The sequence below is a fragment of the Panthera tigris genome, chromosome D4, assembly GCF_018350195.1.
Source record: "Panthera tigris isolate Pti1 chromosome D4, P.tigris_Pti1_mat1.1, whole genome shotgun sequence".
Taxonomy (NCBI): Eukaryota; Metazoa; Chordata; class Mammalia; order Carnivora; family Felidae; genus Panthera; species Panthera tigris.
The window spans coordinates 89,638,660-89,658,192 of record NC_056672.1 but is presented as its reverse complement, the minus strand read 5'-3'; the positions used below and the strand labels follow the sequence as shown (position 1 = coordinate 89,658,192).

Below are 19,533 nucleotides of genomic sequence, written 5' to 3'. Positions count from 1 at the left end.
TTTGTTTTGTTTTGTTTTTTAGGATAAACTGTCATTATTAGATGACAGTTTCGTCATCTAATTGTCTCCTACTTTCCAGTTTTATACGTATTTTCTTTCTCTTGTCTGACCGCATGGGGCAGAATCTTTAAAAAAAATTTTTTTTAATGTTTATTTATTTCTGAGAGAAGCAGAGACAGAATGCGAGTGGGTTAGGGGCAGAGAGAGGGAAACACAGACTCCGAAGCGGGCTCCAGGCTCCGAGCAGTCAGCACAGAGCCCGACGTGGGGCTCGAACTCACAGACTGCGAGATCGTGACCTGAGCCGAAGTCGGACGCTCAACCAACTGAGCCACCCAGGCGCCCCAAGGCAGAACCTTTAGAACAAGGTTGCATGAGAAGAGTAGTGGGCATCGTAGTCCCCTTCTCTCATGAGACGCTTCTGATGTTTGCGAGTGGCCGCCCTCGGGTTCTGTCCACCGGAGTCCCGTGACCTTCGTTCATTGACTCATGGTGTTTCTTTCCTTCTGTGTCCACAGCGCAGTGATGGCCCCTATGCCCTGGTGCTGGTGCCAACGAGAGAGGTAAGCAGCCTCACTGTCAGGACGCCTTTTAAGCAAGTGCTTTCCTTCTGAGAGTGAGACCCGTTCGAATTTAAAAGTGGGTTTTACCATTTTTCTCCCTGCTGCACCCTTACCTTGGCCTGGGACCATCCCTCTGGTTCCTGTTAAGAAGAAAAATTCAAAGACTCTGTGAAAATCATAAGCTAAGTATGGAAAAGCATTTCCCTGGTGTCTAAAAACTAATGACACGATAAGCCTCCGTCCTTTTAAAAGGAATTAAAATAATGACATTGTTAGACTTTTTTGTTTCTTTTATAGCTTAATTAAAAATTAGAGCGGTCAGCCCTAACGTGAACTGTTTTTAAAGAGGCCATGGTACCAAGAATTTTACTTGTTCTTGCAAGTTAAGCTTCTAGACATTTTTCTTCGGTCTTGGTGGGAATCTCTTCTGTCTGATCTAGTTTATTTGCCTACGGAGGCAAGTGTAGATTAGGGCACCGGTTTTCTCTATCAAATGCTAATCACTTCCTTGCGGAGAGTTGATCGCGGAGATGGAGGTTTCCAGTCAGCCTGTTAACACAGCCTTACACAGCCTGCAGTGCCCTTTCTCAGCTCAGTCCTGGGAAGGAGCAGGCGTGGAGCTATTTAAATTTTCACAGCGGCAAACTTGCTACTTCCCTGGGACGCGTCGTGAATACTAAGCATGTGGGAACTCTGTACATGCGCTTGGATAAAGGGATTGTGTTGAGGCTTTCTTATGGTGGTTAATGGTTATAACCTACGTTAATTTTCACTTCCTCTGGTCTCCACTGGGCTTGTTAGATTCTGTTCCTTTAATAAACTCGGGAGTGACCGTCTCTCGGTGCTCCGTGAGGCGTACTCCAAGGATACCTGACGCCACCTTGAAAGCAAGGTGCCCAGAGGCTCGCCTGTCGATTGCTCCTTCAGGGGACTCCTTCCTGCACGTTCTGTTTTCCTCTCTTCCTAAAGAGAGGCACGTCCAGGGCGATGCTGCACGCTTCCCCATCCACGTGCACCGTAGGCTTGTGGTTCTCTGTGTGGCACTCTGGGAATTTGAGCCAGCAGAGGGAGCACACAACACTGTTTCTGTGTGTGTCCAAGGAATGGACGCGGCCTCTCTGCCCAAGTCTCCAAACTGGCAGCTTTCAGACGTGGTCTGAGAGCGAGGTATATTCTCTGAGAAGATTCTGTGGATCAGATTTTTTTTTTTTCCTGAAATCTTAACTTAAGGTCCAGGTTGGGATCTGATCACTTCATGTTGTCTAAATTTTTTTTAAGAGATTGGGGAGGTGGGGGCGGAGGGGGGGGCGGGTGGGAACAACCTTGCTCAGTATCTGTAACTGCTCACTCCTCACAGCTGGCTCTGCAAAGCTTCAACACTGTCCAGAAACTGCTTAAGGTAAGGCGGGCCACGAGTCCAGTTTTCTACCTTTTTTTCCTGACTTTTTGAGAAAAGAGAAGTCTGCCAGTCTTACCTTTGTTTTCAAAAAGCAAGGACTTATTTTAATTTCGCTTTGTTGCTTGGGCGGGCGTCTCTGCTCTCCCCAGGTATAGTTTGTAGGTTTTGACTGATCCGAAGTTGACCAACTGCCGATTTCTAGCTTAGATTACTGGGGTTTCCTGGTGCTTGGAGTCCTGTAATCTGTTCACCATAGTCCCTAACAAGGCACGCGTGGAGACTCACAGGTATAACCGAAGTGAGCACGTGGGAAGCTACCAGAAAGCTGCACGTCGGGTTTAAGAAAGGAGAGCCAGCGCCTGCCAAGCCGAGAATTGATCTGTCCTTCTTTCTGTCAGGGGTGGGGAGTAAGGAAGGGCTGTGCTTAGGTCAAATGTGTTCTCCACTCGGCCTCGACGGGGCAAGGCAGAGAAGCTGTTTGAATCCCTGAGAAAGCCTCTGTTCCTCTCACAGCACCGGGAGCCAGTTCCGGAGCTGTGACTTAAGTGGCTGTTGCCCGTCACTGGGGCGGGCGATGCCCGGGAACGGCGTCTGCAGTGAAGCCTAGGTCTTCCCTCCCAGCGTCTTTAGGGGAGAAGACCTTGGATTCGGTCTCTGTGTCTGCAGGGAAGGGGGCTCTGCTCTGATTCTCATCTGGTGTCTTCCTGTAGCCGTTCACCTGGATCGTGCCTGGGGTGCTCATGGGCGGAGAGAGGAAGAAATCCGAAAAGGCCAGGTATGCGGAGCCTGGTTTATGGTCCGTTCCTGTCTGAGTCTGTCTGTTCTGCCTTCCTATTCAATGAGACCTGGTCCTTCTAAACCTGGAGAGAGTCTTGTTTCCTCCTGTGCTTCCTAGTCCCAGAGCGGAGGGACAGATTGAGGCAGTGGGGACCTGTCACCTGTAGGCGGTGCTGTCTTAGGAAATACCGATGAGCCCACAGGGGTTCCCTTCCGACGTGGTCGGTAACCATACTCCCCACCTGCTTACCATCCTCTCTCCCCGCCCAGCATCCCTTGGTCCCCCTTGTTTGGTATCCAGCCCCCTCGGTGACTCTCTTTTGTGCACATCGGGAGTCTGGGGGCTTGTCATTTGGCTCTACAAAGACGAGACACTAAACTCACATGTAATGCTTTACGCTTCGCTTTTTATATCCAAAACACTGATTCCTGATTCTGTATAGGAACTGGTGATGGGTAATTTCAGGAGAAAACGTTGCCACAGATAAATCCCACATTGTCTGGATTCTTTTTGAAACATTTTTATTGTATTGTAGCTTAACGCTTAGTAGTAACACCCAGCTCTGCCTGTAGTTTGTAACTGAGGAGTAAATACTAAACTTGAAACCTAAAGGTGTTGGTTAGATTTGGTTCGGCTGTAAATAACGACAACAACAAACAGCAGTGGCACAAACAATATGGCGGTTGTATTTTCCTTTCACATCTAAGAAGCCTGACGGTAACGCATCCAGGGCCTGCATGAGGCTCTGGAGTCAGGAACCAGGTTCCTTCTGCCTCTTTGTGCCATTAAGTGAGGCTTCCATTTTTAAGTGTACTCCATAGTCTTAGCGAGTTGCTAGAGCTCCAGCCATTACATCTTGTTCCCTGCCAGCGGGAACAAAGATAATCCTCCCTCCTCCCTCCAGAGATATTTGTGGGTTTTGCATATTCCCTTTATCCTTTTATCCCATCGCTTGAACATTAGGCATACGACCAAACTTAACTTCAAGAGAGGCTGGAAAATACACTCAGCTAAAAATTAGAAGCTTGTATTGCTATGGAAATACGGAGTAAAGGGTGTTTGGGAGTAAGAACTGAGATGTATTCTCCCTAGTCTGTGGGACAAAGTTAGGCGCCCGTTGTATGGAGGCTACAAACACAGGTTCAGTGTAAGAAACCATTCTAGCCATTAGACCACATTGGCCTGCGGTAACTCATTTAGACTGGAGTTTCCGTGGCGCAGAAACCTTCAAGAACGAACAGGCTAGGTGACCATCTTTCTGGAATGTCCTAGAAAGGATCCACGAACCAGCTAAAGGGCACCGGATTATACAGTAAAGATTCTTTTCAAAGTTACTGCATTTATGATTTTAATACGATGTCGGATCTTAATAATCACCTTCTAGACAAGAGAAACTTTGAGGGAAATGGAAACTCAAATGTATCTTCATATCCATTTGTCATCCTGTTTGCCATGACTTCAAGCTGTGCACATTGGTGCTAGAAATGAATCTGCCTCCTGTGCCTTCTTCCTGTGTTTTCTGTTGATACAGCCCCATTTGATTTACTTTTATGATATGTAATTTTAAACAGACTCCGCAAAGGAATAAATATCCTTATCTCGACTCCTGGGCGACTGGTGGATCATATCAAATCCACAAAGAACATTCATTTTAGTCGGATACGGTGGCTGATTTTGGATGAAGCAGACAGGTGAGCCTCGCCCGGAAGCATGAACGGTAGGAACAGCGAGCCGTTTGTGCTCTCGTTGCAGCCTTCACTTTGCATGCGGAGTAAAATCCCTTCTCTTGAAACCACAGAATCCTGGATTTGGGTTTTGAAAAGGATATCACAGTGATACTCAATGCCGTGAATGCCGAGTGCCAGCAACGACAAAACGTGTTGCTGTCGGCCACACTCACAGAAGGTGGGTTGAAAAGACATGCTCTTTGTTCTTAAGAGGAACGATCTAGACGTTGTTTGCCCGCGGTGGTTCTCAGCGATGGGGATAGAGGGTCAGGAGGGCGGTGTCCCTGAAGGACTGCCTTTCCGGACCCCTGCCCTGCAGGCCCAGCCTCCCTCTGCCAGTCGTGCAAGGCTCTGCCATGCTCCCCGGGGTGTGGGGGGCAGGGCAGGGCAGGTCCAGAGCTGTCTCTGTAAGGAGAGTGTTCCCGGTGCTCTTGGCGGGGTGAGAGGAAAGGTGACGGCTGACTCCCGTCTACCCAGAGGCTTCGTGAGCTTTTTATTGTGAGTGTTCTCAGCCCACCCTTCTGCTGAAGAGCCCTGAACCTCTTTAAGTTCCTTTCTGTCTTTCCGTCCTCACGAGATGGACGTTCTGAGCTCTCCTTTACAGATGGGGCCCTACGGCTTGGAAAAGTCACAGCCACCAGAGTCACCCACACAACACAGCCCCGCTGTCACCTTCTCAGGTCTGGCTTGTTAAACTGGCCCTGTTGCAGCACACGCATGCCAGTTCGCCAAGTGTATCTTAAGTAATCTTCATTTTAAGAGAAAGTCCGTGATTCTGTGCTCAGAAGTTTGGGAAACGCCACATATTTCTCCCTTGTCTTAGAAATTCATGGTGCATGCGAACACAGTAAAGATCCTGAGAAGCCTTGTAAACCCACAACACCCTGTGATTAAGGAATCCCGTGACACCCTTTTACCAGGGTTTTCATAACTTACTTGAGCGTAGAATCCTTTCAGGGTGGGGAGGAGACAGCTGCTCCTGTCCCTTTCAGTGGCCTGCCTAGGCCAGAGTTTAGAGATGCTGGTGTGGAAGCAGTCCCCCCCACCCCCGCCGATTGACCAGAGGGCAGATCTTGCTGCCCAGGTATTGCCCACAGGAGCTTCTTCATAAGCGTGGGGCGTGGGGCGTGGGGTGCCCACACGGGACTGGTTTCACAGTGTTTGCCTATCTCACCTTTGCTCCAAGGTGTGACGCGGCTGGCTGATATCAGCTTGCTCGATCCGGTCCGGATTTCTGTCCTGGATCAGCACCATGGGCAGTCTGACCCAGAGCGAGGCACACTTCCCGAGGTTTCCCCTCTACCACCTGACGATGAGCTGGACAGCTTCGCGATTCCAGGAAGTCTTGATCAGCATGTGACACTGGTTCCCAGCAAACTGAAGCTCGTCTCCCTGGCGGCCTTCATCCTGCAGAAGTGCAAGGTTGGGACCAGCTCAGTTGAGGGAAGAAGGTCCTGTTCTCTCTGTGTCTGGCGTTGGTAGCAGTGAATTGAGGGATGTTCGTGCTCGCTCGCTCTCTCTCTCTCTCTCTCTCTCTCTCTCTCGTGCACACACACACACATGTTTTCCACTATAACTGTGTTTGCAAATGCAGACTTTACCAGTCAGCCATCCTGGGGTTGTGGTAAAGACCCAGAGGTCAGTGATAGCTGTCACATTCGACATGAAGTGTACCTGAATGCTCTGCTGGGACGGAGGACCGGGAGCATCACAGGTGGCAGAAACCAGCTGCATACAGGCAGACACGGGAGCCTGTGCTCCTGGTCTCTAAGAATTCCAGCATTTCTGTGCTTACTGGACGCACGTGATAACTTCCTCTGGGGTGTGGGAAAGTAGTGGGTGTAGGGGCTCGAGGAGGAAGCTTCAGAGGTACCGCCTGCGGGGCCCCAGCCAGGCAGGGGCACGTGTGGCGAGCCACGGGTGGGTGGGAAGAAGGGGAGTGCACGGCCTCGGTCCATGGCGCATCTGCGCGGCTCAGATTTGGGAAGCCTGGCCGAAGTCGTAGCCGTGTCACTTTCCTTTCATCTACTCTTTGGAGCGTATGTGGTATCAGTGGTACTTTTTTTTTTTTTTTTTTTAATTATTCAAAGCTGTCCGTCATCTGGGTTTCCAAATCCGGGCCAGCACGACGACGTGTTTTAGAGAAGTTCTCCTTTCAGGGTCACCTAATCTTAAACGCGTGTGGTGGTTCTTTCCCCCTCGGTACCGACGTAGTTTGAGAAAGACCAGAAGATGATCATCTTTTTCTTGAGCTGTGAGCTGGTGGAGTTCTATTACCGCCTCTTCCTCCAGACCCTGCCAGCCTGCTCAGGGGCCCCCGCGTCACGGCAGCCACCATCTGCCTCCACGAGATTCAAATTCCTGCGGCTGCACGGCAACATGGAGCAGGAGGTGAGCTTCGCGCCCGTCCCCGGGAGCGGGAGCAGGCCCGAGTCTGACGACCGTGAACGTGGCCTTTCGGGGTCGGCTCTGGCTTCCGCCTCGGACTCCGCCGGGCGAGGAGGGGACGAGCCTCGGGCGGGCGGGCGACCCACTGGACCTGGGGACAGATCGCACGGCCGCGCCGGTGCGGGCAAGGGCGTCTTTTGTTCCCGGGTGTTCTTGCTCCGGGAGCTGCCCTCTTCCACCTGAGAGAGCTCGAGGCCTGGCTTGGCCCGAGTCTGCCTCAACCAGCTGTTAAGGCAACAGAGTACCACTAAGTAGCTGGCACCAGGGAAGGGTTTTGCCTTTTTAGTACCCAGTGTGTAATTAGGGCTTGATGTCTTCAAATTAAGAGCATTAATGGAGCTAAATTGTGGATCCCATATGGTACTGCTGAGCGCGACTGCTGTCATTGTCAACAAGATACAGCGCCTTCACTCTTAACACCGTGGTTGGGCGAGGGGCTTCAGGGTCTCAGTTGTGTCTCAGCTCTGAGTAATACTGCCGTTCAGGAGGGAGAGAGTCACGCCTCCCCGGTTTTAGGTTCTGAGCGGCGCAGCCCTCGTTTCGTCCAGGCGGTGGGCAGAGAGCCGGGTGAGGTGAGCGCCGGCGTGGAAGGCGGACGAGCGGGCCCTGCAAGTGGGAGCCATCTTGTCCTGGAAGGAGGTGACCGGGCGCTCAGTCAGGGCAAGGGAAGGACAACCGGGAATCGGAGCAAGGCTTGACTAGCTCCAGTTTGTAAAAAACACACCTTTAGAGCTGAGGGAAACGTTAAAGCCGTCAGGTCCAGCCCCCTTCTCGTGCTCGCTTTTGTCAGTTTAATTTAAGAGTGTGCAGGCTCAGAAAAGTGAGCGTGCTCAAGGTCACTCAAGGACCCAGCTTCTTCTTTCCCACGGGACCGGATGGAATTTCCTGAATCGTCCGGCCCTTGTGAATGTTACGAACTTCAGGGTCCCTGATGCGGTGGATTCTGTCGATTCCATAATTTAATGCCATTTACAGCGTTTGGTTTTTGATAAAGCTTCGTTGCCTCATCCTCTCGGTCTCCTTCACCAGAGGCCTTGTGCCAGGCGGGCGTGAGGACAATGAGGGAGCCGGGTGTGGACTCAGAAGGATCTAGGGATGTGCATCGATCGTGCAAAAGGCTCTGTAGTTAAAGGATCTCAGTCCGATCGACTCACCTTCTGAGGGCGCTGGTCTTGCAGGAGGCTCACAGCCGTGTGCTCTGGGACGCGCTGCTTGCACGCTCGTCCTGGCTCTGCCTTTACTGGCGGTGTGACCTCAGGAAAGCGTGTCAACTCTCAGTGCCCCGGTTGGCATGCCGCGAAAGTGGAGGTGATAGCGGTACTCACTTGATGGGGTCGGCGTGAAGGTTCATTCAGTGAACGCAGACGATGTGCTGCGTACGGGGCCTGGTGCGCGAGCGCTCCACGAACGTAGGTGCCGTTATTACCACTGCCGTCTCTTTCCGGAACGGTTAGCGTTCTGTTTATTTCGTCTGGTGAGTGCTTAGCCTTCCCGGCCTTCTCATGACATGGGCAGAAGGTGGGAAGGAGTATTTCTGTATTTCGACTTACTGGCCAAGTGTCTTGTCCCACGCTAAGCTAAAATAGTCCCGGTCCCGTCTGCCTGGCTCGTCACCCTGGCCACGGCTCTACACGACCTTGGTTTGGTCTCCTTGATGGTCGAAGTGGCCCTGACCACATTTATCAGCATTAGAGAAAAGTTGCTGGGGTCTGTTTTGTTTTAAAACATTTAATCTTCAATGTTTGTTTATTTTGAGAGAGTAAGCCCCTCCCCTGCTCCTGCTGTCTCAAAATAAATAAACTTTATTATTTTAAAACAATTTTTTTAATGTTTATTTTTGAGAGAGAGAGGGAGAGAGAGACAGGGAACATGAGTTGGGGAGGGGCAGAGAGAGAGGGAGACCCAGAATCCAAAGCAGGCTGTGGGCTCCGAGCTGTCAGCACAGAGCCCGACGCGGGGCCGAACTCCCAGGCTGTGAGATCATGACCTGAGCCCAAATCGGACACTCAACCAGCTGAGCCACCTAGGCGCCCCATAAATAAACATAAAAAAGGAAAGAAAAAAAAAAGCAGCTGCCTGACAGCTGTGAGGAAAGCTCCGGGTTTGGTCGTTTTCTCCTTACCTCAAATCTGAATGTGTTACGTCGTTCGTAGGATGTGTCTTACAGGCTTTTATGAGCTTTTCTGATTTGTTTTCTGATTTTGACTCTACAGTGACCCTTACAAAGAGCATGCGGCATGCTGGGCAAATCCAGCTGTCCTCTCGAGGGTCTGAGCACTGGCTCTGGAACACGACTCCCTGGGTGTAGATATTGCTGTGTGTCCCTTGGGCAAGAAGTGACTCCACCTTTCTGTGCCTCAGTGTCTCCGTCTGGAAATGGGTGTGGTGATAGTGCGACTGCTAGGGTTGTCGTGCAGAGTGGGTGAAGTTCAGGCACGTGGGACGTAGGCCATTCTCCGGGACTTGGTAGCCCTCGGCGTGCTGGTTGTCGTTACCCACTGTCCTAAGTGAGGTGTGCCTGGAGGTTCCAGTTACGTGACGGAATGACATGCAGGTGAAGGACCAGAATGAGGTGCGCCCCAGTGGCACGGTGGCTGGGCCAGACCTCACTGGGAAGGTGAGGCCTCCCTTTTTTCTTTTTTCCAAGTTTTAGTGGCTTGGTTATATTCCTTTTCCTGTCCCTGACAGACAGACACGGCCAAGTCTCATCTCGCAGTGCTGTGACTTAACCCACATCGAGTGTGCCCTCGGCAAGCCTCTCGAGCGGACGCTCTTTGGTGCGGCAAGACTGCCTTTAGGGTTTTAGCCCAAAGGGATAATTAAATACATACCCGGCAGACGCTCTAGGAAGGTGTTTATCTCAACATTGGGCGCCAGAGCGAACAGTTGGAGACAAACCCAGCTGCCAGGGACGGGGTGTTGGACGACGGTGCCCATTCAGCTGAAGCCTCGGTAGCCACGAGAGGCGATGTGATTCGGGGTGTCGATCGGCACAGGAGGGTGTCCGTATTCTGCTGACACGACAGCGTGGTAGCAGTGGGAGGAGCACGCAGCTTTTTTGAGAGCTCGCGGTGTTTTTTGAGAAAACACGTGTTTACGCGCTTGCGAAGGGTGTTGCCCGTGGTGGGGGCCTGCTTTGCTGGGGTGATCTCAGTTTCTTCCTGTGACTTAAAACATATATATAATTTCCGGGATGTCTGGGTGGCTCATTCGGTGAAGCGTCCACCTTTGGCTCAGGACATGATCTCACCGTTCGTGGGTTCGAGCCCCGTGTCAGGCTCTGTGCTGACAGCTCAGAGCCTGGAGTCTGCTTTGGGTTCTATGTTTCCCCGTCTCGCTGCTCCTCCCCTGCTTGTGCTCACTTGTGCGCGTTCTCTCTCTCTCTCTCTCTCAAAATAAGTAGACATTTAAAAAATTTTTATAAAATATATACAATTTTGTATAGCTAAGATACGTGGTGATTGTAATTTTTAAATTTTCTTTAAAATTAGTTTTTAAGAAAATTTCCCTGTAGGAAAGGTGGTGGTTCTTTATTCCTCTCGACCTCGTGCTTAGAATAAATTCTGAGTTGGGAACCTGGGGTACAGTAACTTGCGGCCTTTGGCCTCGCCTGCTCTTGGTATTGGCCGTCCCGAGGGGTGTGCCCACCCTGGCCCTGTCTTACTGAGAGGTGCTGCCCTCAAATAGCCTGAGAAGTCCAGACCTGTAAGGACAGGGTCTTGATGAGGAGATGTGAAGAATCTGCTTCTCTTTCTTGGAAAAGCCTCTCCATGCCTAAAGATAGAGCCCTGGGAAGCGGGGGGTTATGGGAATCCAAGCCTGCCTTGCTGGGACTGACCTCAGAGTTGTAAGCCCCTGTTTTTCCTTGTTTCTGTAGGAAAGAACAGCGGTGTTTGAAGAATTCTCACATTCCAAGACCGGCATCCTCCTCTGCACGGTAGGTACCATTCTGTACTCTACGTGGGGGCCGAGAATTCCCGTAATGGTGGTCGCGGGTTTTCGCCTCTGGACGGTTGGCCTCGCAGCCAGCCCCACGGAGAGCGGGGATATCGAGGCCTCTTGGTGTGGCTGGTCGCCTTGCACTTCTGGTTGTCCCCTGGCCGTGCCACAGACAGCCGGCTGCCACCGTGCAGAAGTCTTGCCGATTTGCTCACTAATGGTGGCAGCTGTTGGTCTGAAAATGTGTGAATCTTGGCGATTTCTACCCACCAAAAATGTGTAAATTACAGCTATCGGGAGTAATTAGAGCTGAGAAAGTCTTTTCGCAACAGAGTCGCCCCACTTGCCTCTGCTCGAGCCTTCTTTAAAAGGAAGATAGATGTGCTTGGACAGATTTCTTTTGCTCTTGTCTGAAAGCATCGTTAGCCCTGCGGTTTGGGGGCCAGGTCATTCGGCCCCGGCCCTCGGGGTTCCCCCGCCCCCCTCAGTGCAGAGCTGGCCTTTATGATGGGTCCCGTGCTCTTTTGAGATCGAAAACTCTCATCTCCCGTGCCCCCTTCTCTGGGACTTCACGGCACCACCGTTGTCACTGGCTCCTACGATTAAAGCCCCTTCTTTCCTTGTGCCCTCCCGGATGGTGTGCCTTAATTCCCAGCTCATCTGAGAAGTCCCCGTGTGTGCAGTGGTGACATCGCACTGCTGACTGGGCGATCCAGTGGGCAGGTGCTGGGCAGGACAAAAACTGTTAGCTGTTTGGATACCTGTCTAGGCCTCACTTTTTAACACAGTTACTTTTTAAGGAACTCCTGCTCTGCATTCAGGTGACAGGTGTTGTTTTCTTTCTAAATTCAGGGTTTCCGAATGGGTACGGCTTGGTTTCTTACACACAAGGTGGCCACCCAGTCACCCGTTTATCACCGTGTGCCAGTTCTGACACGAGGTGTGGCAGACGGGGGACCCAGGCGTCCGGATCTGGGCATGGTCACTCCTGGCACGCTTGCCTCCTGAGGAGCACTGAGTCTGACCAGGTGGCCCTGCCCTTTGTGGAGCCCATCCATAAATCAGATGCTGGTGTTTGCTCTAAACCATCTCTTAATGCCAGTGCTAAAGTGAGGATGAGTCCAGATCTGCTTGGGAAAGAAGTTTGTCAAAAATCCTTACCGTCTCTAACGATACTCTCTGGAACCTGACCTCTTCCTGTCTCCTCAGCCTCCACTTTCCCCCTTGTTGCTGGCCTCGGCCAGATAGGCTCCTGCCTTAGTTCCCTGAATGCGTTGGTCTTCCTTACCTGGCCTTGGGGCCTTTGTACCCGCGTCCCCCTACCTGGGGCACCTCCCCTGACTTGCACTAGCCCTACTTAGGTCTCGGCTTCAGTTTCAGCTTTTCAGGGAGTGCACTCCCAGGGCCCACTTTTCCCCATTAGGCCCTCCCAGCACCCCGCACAGTACCCACCACACCTGGCCTAGGTGTCCTCCCCCACCCCGAGCACGAGCCCCTAAAGGTGGACTGTGTGGTTTGCCGGTGGCCAGGACAGAGCAGGTGTGCCGTAGGCACTCAGGATTTGTGAACCGAGTGGGTGGGTATTTGGGGCCCAAGAAACAGTGTCGAGAACCACCAATATCTGCCTTTTTCTGAAGACTGGAAGAGGCTGAGGTTAGTACCCTTGCTCATTGGGAACAGGTTCACTTTTCATATCCGTGCTGTACCCGAGGGTGAACATTACAGGTTGTCTGTATTGAAACAAAAGACAGTAGGAACCTTTGTATTGGAGTTTGAGTTGCGATAAGAGCAAAATGTTTTTATCTTTGACCCTTAAGATGTTGGGTTTGTCCCTGGTGGAAAATTCTCAAGTCTCCTGGTGTTTCTTTCAGACGTGGGTGAGCTCTGGGTCTCAAAGAAAATTCCAGGTATTTGAAGTTCAGTGTTTTGGTTGGTTTTGGTCTTGGTTTTTTTTTTTGTTTTTTTTTGTTTTTTTTTTCCAGTAGGTTTACGTGGAAGTAAAGGTCGTTCTTTTTAAAAGGTAATTCTCAGTGGGGTCGGAAGCCTATGATGAGTTTTCTTGTTTTGTCTGCCTGATACCTGCAGTGAGGTCGGCCAAACAGAGAGCGCCACTGCCTGGGCAGGGCACGGCATCCCCACCCCTCTGCCCCCCCACCAGCCCCGGCACCCCTCTGCCCCCCACCAGCCCCGGCACCCCTCTGCCCCCCACCAGCCCCGGCACCCCTCTGCCCCCCACCAGCCCCGGCTGCCGCGCGCAAAGCCAGCTCGCGCTTGCCCCCAGTCTGATTTCACTCAAGTTTCTTGGTGTGTGCTCATTTGCTTGTCGAGGAACCTTCCAGCGTGCCGATCTTCCGCCAGCCCCATCCCTTCTTCATTCTGCAGCGAAGGTTACCAGAGGAGAGCCGGGCGGGGGCTCACTTCCTGCCATTTGGAAGCCAGGGAGCCAGCGCGCAGTCCCTGGTGACGAGGAGCTGCTCTTTCAACCCTCGGAATTCCTCCTGCTTCCGCCACATTTGTTTGCTTTGGCCTGAAGCTTCTGGTGTGTGAGAGCTGTAGGCACATGAGGCCCACTGCAGTAGTTCGTGGCCGGGTTGGGGCGATGCTGTCACTGCATCCTTTTAAGCAGCCTGTTGCTTGCCAGGCCCTCTGCATGCTCTCCGGGAGTCTCCTTAGTGTTAATGAGGAACGGGGGCCATGTCGGGACAAGGCAGATGGAGAACTGGCTTCTTTTGATAAAGAGGAATCGTGGTGTTAATTGTTGCAGGGGGATTTTCCCTCCCCTTTATGCCGTACCTTTTGCCACTTTGATTTATCATCCCGAGATCTTTTACCGAGCCCAGAAGACTGAATGTCTGTATGAAAAGTTGGGAACTGTGTTGTAACCACTCAGAAACTCACAATTATGCTAGTTACTGCTTCAAAATTCACTCCCCCCAATCCATTTTCCTCCCTCCTGTCTTTTCTGTTATTAGGAACAGTCCAGGACGTGTGTGTGTGTGTGTGTGTGTGTGTGTGTGTGTGTGTGTGTGTGTTTTCTTTCATCTTAATTATAAACATCTGAAAGCAAGGACCTTTCTAATTTCTTACAACCTTCAGGACCTGGTACCTGGCGGCTTTGTGTACTGTGGGTTCTCAACAAACAAGTGAGACCATGGTGACATGAAATGTAGGCAGAAGCAAAAGGGCAGTTGGGGCAGGGGAGACCAGTTTGTGAGAGAGGTCCTTACACATTCAGAATGGAATTTTGTGTCCTCTAGAGAAGTAGATGTGAGAAGAAGCCAAGTTAAGGGAGTAGGGATTAGTGGGAAGGAGCTGGTTGAAAGTTCAAAAGCCCACTTTCCCGAATGGAATTAAGAAGTCAAAGGAGTCAGATAGGAGATAGTAGATTATCTACAGAATGTTTCCTCCTGCTTGTGGTGCGGAACTCCTGATAAACCAGAGGTGGGGAAGGTGGTTTTCAACACCGTTGTTATGTTGATTGGTCGATAAAGGGATGTACCACGGAGTAACTGGAAGATGATATTCCCAAGCTGCCTCTGGTTTTAAGGCCGACGCTGGACTTTTCCATTGTTGTACATGTGGCCCTCCCTGGCCATCCGTGGGTACCATGGATACGGAGCACAGTAACCTTTTCCCCGGCACAGAGAGGCACCCCCCCGGCCTCGCTTGGTCTTCTGGCTGCTTCTCCGCTGCACTAGATCTTGGTTGTGGGGCACGTGCTTGCTTCAGAAGACCCCGAACCTGTGCTGCTTTCCTCCACCTTCTCAATTTGTTTTTTGTCTTGAGGCACACCTTTACGTCGGTGCGGTTCTTAATTTCCCTTCCTCCTGGGGAATTTCCACTGTGCCCGGGGTGGGGGCTGGGAGACAAAGGAGGCTAGGAGATGAGGCCAGGAGAGTCACGGGAATGTCACTTCACCACCGACAACACATGTAGACTCTCCTGGTTTTCTCCGGGGCGTGCTTTTGAGGTAAAGTTTAGCTTTTCCACTTTATTTCATTCGTGTTAATGGCAAGATCATTTGGAGATGGTTGGCTGTTTACTCGGTTACGCTAACTCATGTTGCCAGTTTTCTGGCGGCTCCAGCCAAGCTCTCTCGCCTCTGACAGCTTCTGCACTCTCTCCTTCCTCCTCTGATTACGCAGCCCAATCTGTCACCCGGACAACGGGGGCCTGTACCCCGCTGATGGCTTTCCACACACGGCAATAATGACTTTTGGCAGGCCGGGAAGGCGGCGGAGGCGAATTTGCTACGTCCCTTGCTCAGAGAGCCGGCAGGCCCCCTCTCCCTGTTAGTAAAAGCACTTTGTGAGGTTCTTGGGTAAATAAATGAGTCATTTTAATCCAACTGACAGGCTGGCACCTGAGCAAGCTGCCTTCCATCTGTACTCCTCGGTCTCGTGGAGGCGGCCCATTGTCAGGCCCCGGGCCTTCACGGCCTCACCGTTGAGTGTCTTTCAGAGCTGACTTTAGCAATTCTTTTGCCCTAATTAGCTTAAAGGAATACGGTTGGGCTGGGTCTAAGTTCTAAGAGGGGCAGAGAACCGAAGCCTTTGCCGAGACGTAGGTCAGTTTCCTGTGGACCTGGCACCCCCAGCGGACACCGTCGCAGAGGATGGAGCAGATCCCGGCTTCTCTGTGGTCCTCCGCCCGGGTCGGGTGCGCGGGCACACAGATCACCTCCTAATTGCCACCGTGCCGATTCCTCCTTCGTCGTGGAATGAAATGCTTGGATTTGTAATTCTCGACACACTTGTGCAAACACGGTCCCGTTCGATCTCCTCAGCCACCCCGTGAGCTGAGATCAACAGGGTGGGTCTTATAGCCATGGGATGGGTGGGTAAACTGAGGGACAGCGAGCCGCGTCGACTTGCCCAGGTGGTGTGGCTGCTACGGGGAGGCTGGAGTTCAGTTCTGTCTGTCCCTGGGCCACACAGGTTGTCCCTTTGTCCCGTTCCCTCTGGTATCCCGGGTCGAGGATAGGAAGGAGGATTTGCAGGAACAGCTTGAGGGAAGCCTGAGCAGTGGTGGCTGTCAGGGAGGGTCCCCCCCTCCCTAAGACATAGAGCAGTGCTCGATGGGAAGATGGTGTCTCGGCCGGTCCCCCGAGCGGGAAATAGAATGTCGAATGGTCCCGGGAAGGCCGCTGGCATTCTTCCTCCCCATTTCGGTATGTTTGTGCGCAGTGAGCTCCACGAACGTCACCTGCTGTTTTAGGGTTTCATCTGTGTTTCTTGGTTGAATTTACTCAACCAACGAGCATTACATTTTTTACAAAGTGTCTGTAAAGCTCAGACAGCCACTGTCTACATGCATCTCCCACTGCAGAGCACTTAAATAAAATAAATCATTTCTTAACAAGAGCTTAGCAGATTTAAGAACCCGTCAGTTTTTCTAAAGACATCAACTGTGGTTAGCGTAGAAAGCGATGTCTGCTTCCCTTTAAGATAGAGAACTCTCTAAATTGTGTTCTCAAAGGCATCAGCTCGGGAACATCCGCCTTCGGTTTTCAGGGCAGTGGGAGCTGTCTGCAAACACTTGGTGGGTGGTTGACACGGGTTGGTACGTTGACTTCCGCTTAGTACCTAATAAATGCAGCCTAGCCACCACTCCGAGGAAACTTCCAGCAAGCCCAGATGTAATCAGAGTGAAGGCGGACAATTCCTGACCTGCCCTCAGCGGTCCTTGCAGGTGGGTGAGATGATGGGGGGACAAGATCTTCCTTGTCTCCTGCCTCTGACCCTGGGCGATACAGGGAATAGTTGGTTGAACGTGCTTTTTACAGAAACTTTGCATAGGATTCTTGGTTTCCAGAAAAGCCTTATGTATGTAAATCCTTAGTGATACTTAAGGGGAGAGGAAGGCCAGCTGTTCTTGACGGAAAAATGGCAACCGGTAAGTGGAAGAAGGGGACGCCAGCTAGAAAGCCTGCATCTGCCTCCGCCGGAGGAACAGCGAGGCAGACCAGCAGCGTCGCCAGATGCTAAAACTTGTGGGCAAAAGGATTTAGGAAACGGTCTCCAAGTTCCACTCCCCAGTTTACTGATTGGTTACAAAGGAGGAGGGTACCTTCAGGTGGAGAGAGCTGGTGGGTGGATGCCCCTCCTCAGGGGACCGAGCACAGCATCACCCGTGCAGGACAGATTGCCCTCGCGTGTCTCCTGGTGTCAGCTACTCACCGCCCTTAGGTCTTTCTGCCGGAAGGCTCCACCCGAACCTTCCCGTGGGGACACACAATTAGACAAATACAGATTCTGGGAGGTGCTTCGAGACACCTGGGCTTCTTCAAAACTGAGTTATCAAAAAGCTAAATAAGTAAATACTGAGGGCAGGGATATCCTTCTAGATCAAGGAAGTCTAGAGGGATATAAGAAACATAGAATGCCTGATCGATGAATCAATTCCTGGGTCGGGAAAGAAAACAACTATAAAAGTCAACCTTAGGTGCAGTTAGAGAAATTTGAATATGAAACGATTATGAGGAAATAACATTATTTAATACTAAATTACTTAGGTATGCTAATGGTATTGTGATTACGTAGAGGAATGCCTTTTTAGGAGGTACGTGCTAATGTATTTAGGGATAAAATGTCATGGTATTTGCAACTTTCCGATGGCTCAGAAGCGTGTGTGTGGAGAAAGAAAGCAGGTGCAGCAGACAGATTAGCGGTGGATGAATCCACATGAAGGCCGTGCAAGTGCTCCTTGGTTTAAGTTTTTCTAAATAAAGATTTCGGGGGGAAATAATATGCATTCGTTGTTAACAGAAAGACAAAGCAAGCAACACAGGAAAATGCAAAAGGAAACGTAAAAATCACCAGAATCCCTCTCCCCAGACATAACCGCGGTTGATAGTTCGGGTGGGCCTCCTTCCAGGTGTGGGCTCCCAGTTGATCTCTCGGTTCATCTCTCCACTTAACTGTCTACCCACTTAATGTCTCGTTTTTGGTACCCGCTTTTTTTTTTTTTTTTTTTTTTTTTTTTTTTTTTTTTTTGCCCGTGGATTTTTTTCTGGACGAAACCAGACTTGGTGCTTTAGAATACTTCGCATGAGGGATTGTGGCTTCCTGCGCCCTCCGGGTCCGGCCAACGTGCTCCTCTCTCCCCGACGTTTCCTGTAAAATAGGAGCTGGGAGCTTCACACCTGGTTAGATTTGGTTTCGTTTTTGGCGAGAATACATCCTAGGCATCGCCGGTACTTCTGGTGCTTGATAGCTCGTTGTCTTTCCAATTATGTCACAACATTTACGTTGTTTCAGAGTCAAAATCGTAACAGTCCGTTAAAGGGAGTCCAGCTTCTGCCCGTGTCGGCGACGCCCAGCCCCTTCCCCTCCCGGTGAACTGTTCTTGTAAGCTTTTGGGGTTTCTCCTCCGCTATTTCTTCTTGAAATGCAAGCAGACGTGTTTGTATTTCCCTCCTCTCGCACACACAAGCCTCCTCCGCACACCCAGAACAGATCGTAGACGTTCTCCGTGCCAGCACGTCCGAATCCCCATCCTGCTTCAGCCGTGCCACACTGCCGCGGAGGGTAGGTGCTGCCGTGTTCTAGTCACCTGGTCTAGCCCTGCTAGACATGGGGGGGTTTTCCAGGCCTGCTACACATACTGCCAAAATCAGGAGCTTTGTGCGTGAAGCGTGTCGTATTCTTGCCAGTGTATCTCCGGGATGGATTTCTGGAAGTGACGTTGCATCTGGGCCAAAGGGCAAGTGCGTATGTAATTGTGTGGGATATTCCCAAATTTCCTACTGTAGGGGCTTATGCCATTTTGCATTCCTACCAGCGGCTTCTGAGGGATGCAGCATCTTTTTGGTGGTGAAACGATAGGCTACGGCCTTGGAAAAGTAAAGTGCATTCAGGATTCGAGGGCTGCCTCTACGTCTTAACCGTGTGTCTCCGGACAAGCCGCTTGATCTCTCTGAACCTTGGTTTTCTGTCCGTCAAGTGGGGGTAGGAGTTGTTTCGGAGATCGCTCAGGATAACGCAGGTGAAATGCCGCAGAGTCTGGTGTATGGTGAGCGCTCAGTAAGTGTTGACTGGGGATGTTCTTGTCGTGACGGTCGTGCTCGAAGATGAATGCCCAGCGTAAGTTTGTCCCTGAAAACTGAAAGGTGCCCACACTCTCGTCCCTCTGCCAGAATGGCCAGACACTGGAGAGCAGAAAGCCTTTGCTTTTTGGGCGGCAACCAGCTGAAAAGAAAAGAACTACGTCTCCTTCGCTTTTACGGTTTTCATGTCTGGTTAAGTCTGTGGCTGGGGTTCTAATTTAAGTGTCAGAAGAGGTGGGACATGACTTGATATTTACTGCTGTCTGAGGCTGATGAGCCCTCAGTAAATACTTGGCAACTGACCTCCACAAGGGAGCACTTTGGGGTGGTCTTGCAGACATGCGCCTCAAAGCCCTGTCGTTGTTGGGCATCGCTGACAGGGGAGGGGTGAGGATAATGACCCACCAATGCATTCATCTACCATAGAGTGGTTTCTCAGATAAAACGTAAAGTAATAAACCATGCTAGAAGTTCTCAGAATTTTTACATGACATACTGATGAAGACTTAAGTTCTTGAGCAAACATGCGGTTTATGTTCTAGTAGGGTGAACGTTTTGTGACTACCTCACCAGCATGTTCTGTAGAGCTTACCCCCTAAGTTAGATTTTTTTTTTATTTTTTTTTAACGTTT

General features: G+C 51.1%; 1 protein-coding gene across 1 annotated transcript in view; it reads left to right on the top strand.

Moving 5' to 3' along the window:
• DDX31 (DEAD-box helicase 31) overlaps window positions 1-19,533 on the top strand; it is a 72,505-nt gene that overhangs the window by 14,525 nt on the left and 38,447 nt on the right. The window contains exons 7-14 of the mRNA XM_042963509.1: window positions 519-563; window positions 1,921-1,962; window positions 2,673-2,737; window positions 4,312-4,431; window positions 4,539-4,645; window positions 5,654-5,889; window positions 6,682-6,858; window positions 10,793-10,852. Coding sequence (XP_042819443.1) covers window positions 519-563; window positions 1,921-1,962; window positions 2,673-2,737; window positions 4,312-4,431; window positions 4,539-4,645; window positions 5,654-5,889; window positions 6,682-6,858; window positions 10,793-10,852 — 852 coding nt within the window. The remainder of the gene's footprint in view (window positions 1-518; window positions 564-1,920; window positions 1,963-2,672; window positions 2,738-4,311; window positions 4,432-4,538; window positions 4,646-5,653; window positions 5,890-6,681; window positions 6,859-10,792; window positions 10,853-19,533) is intronic.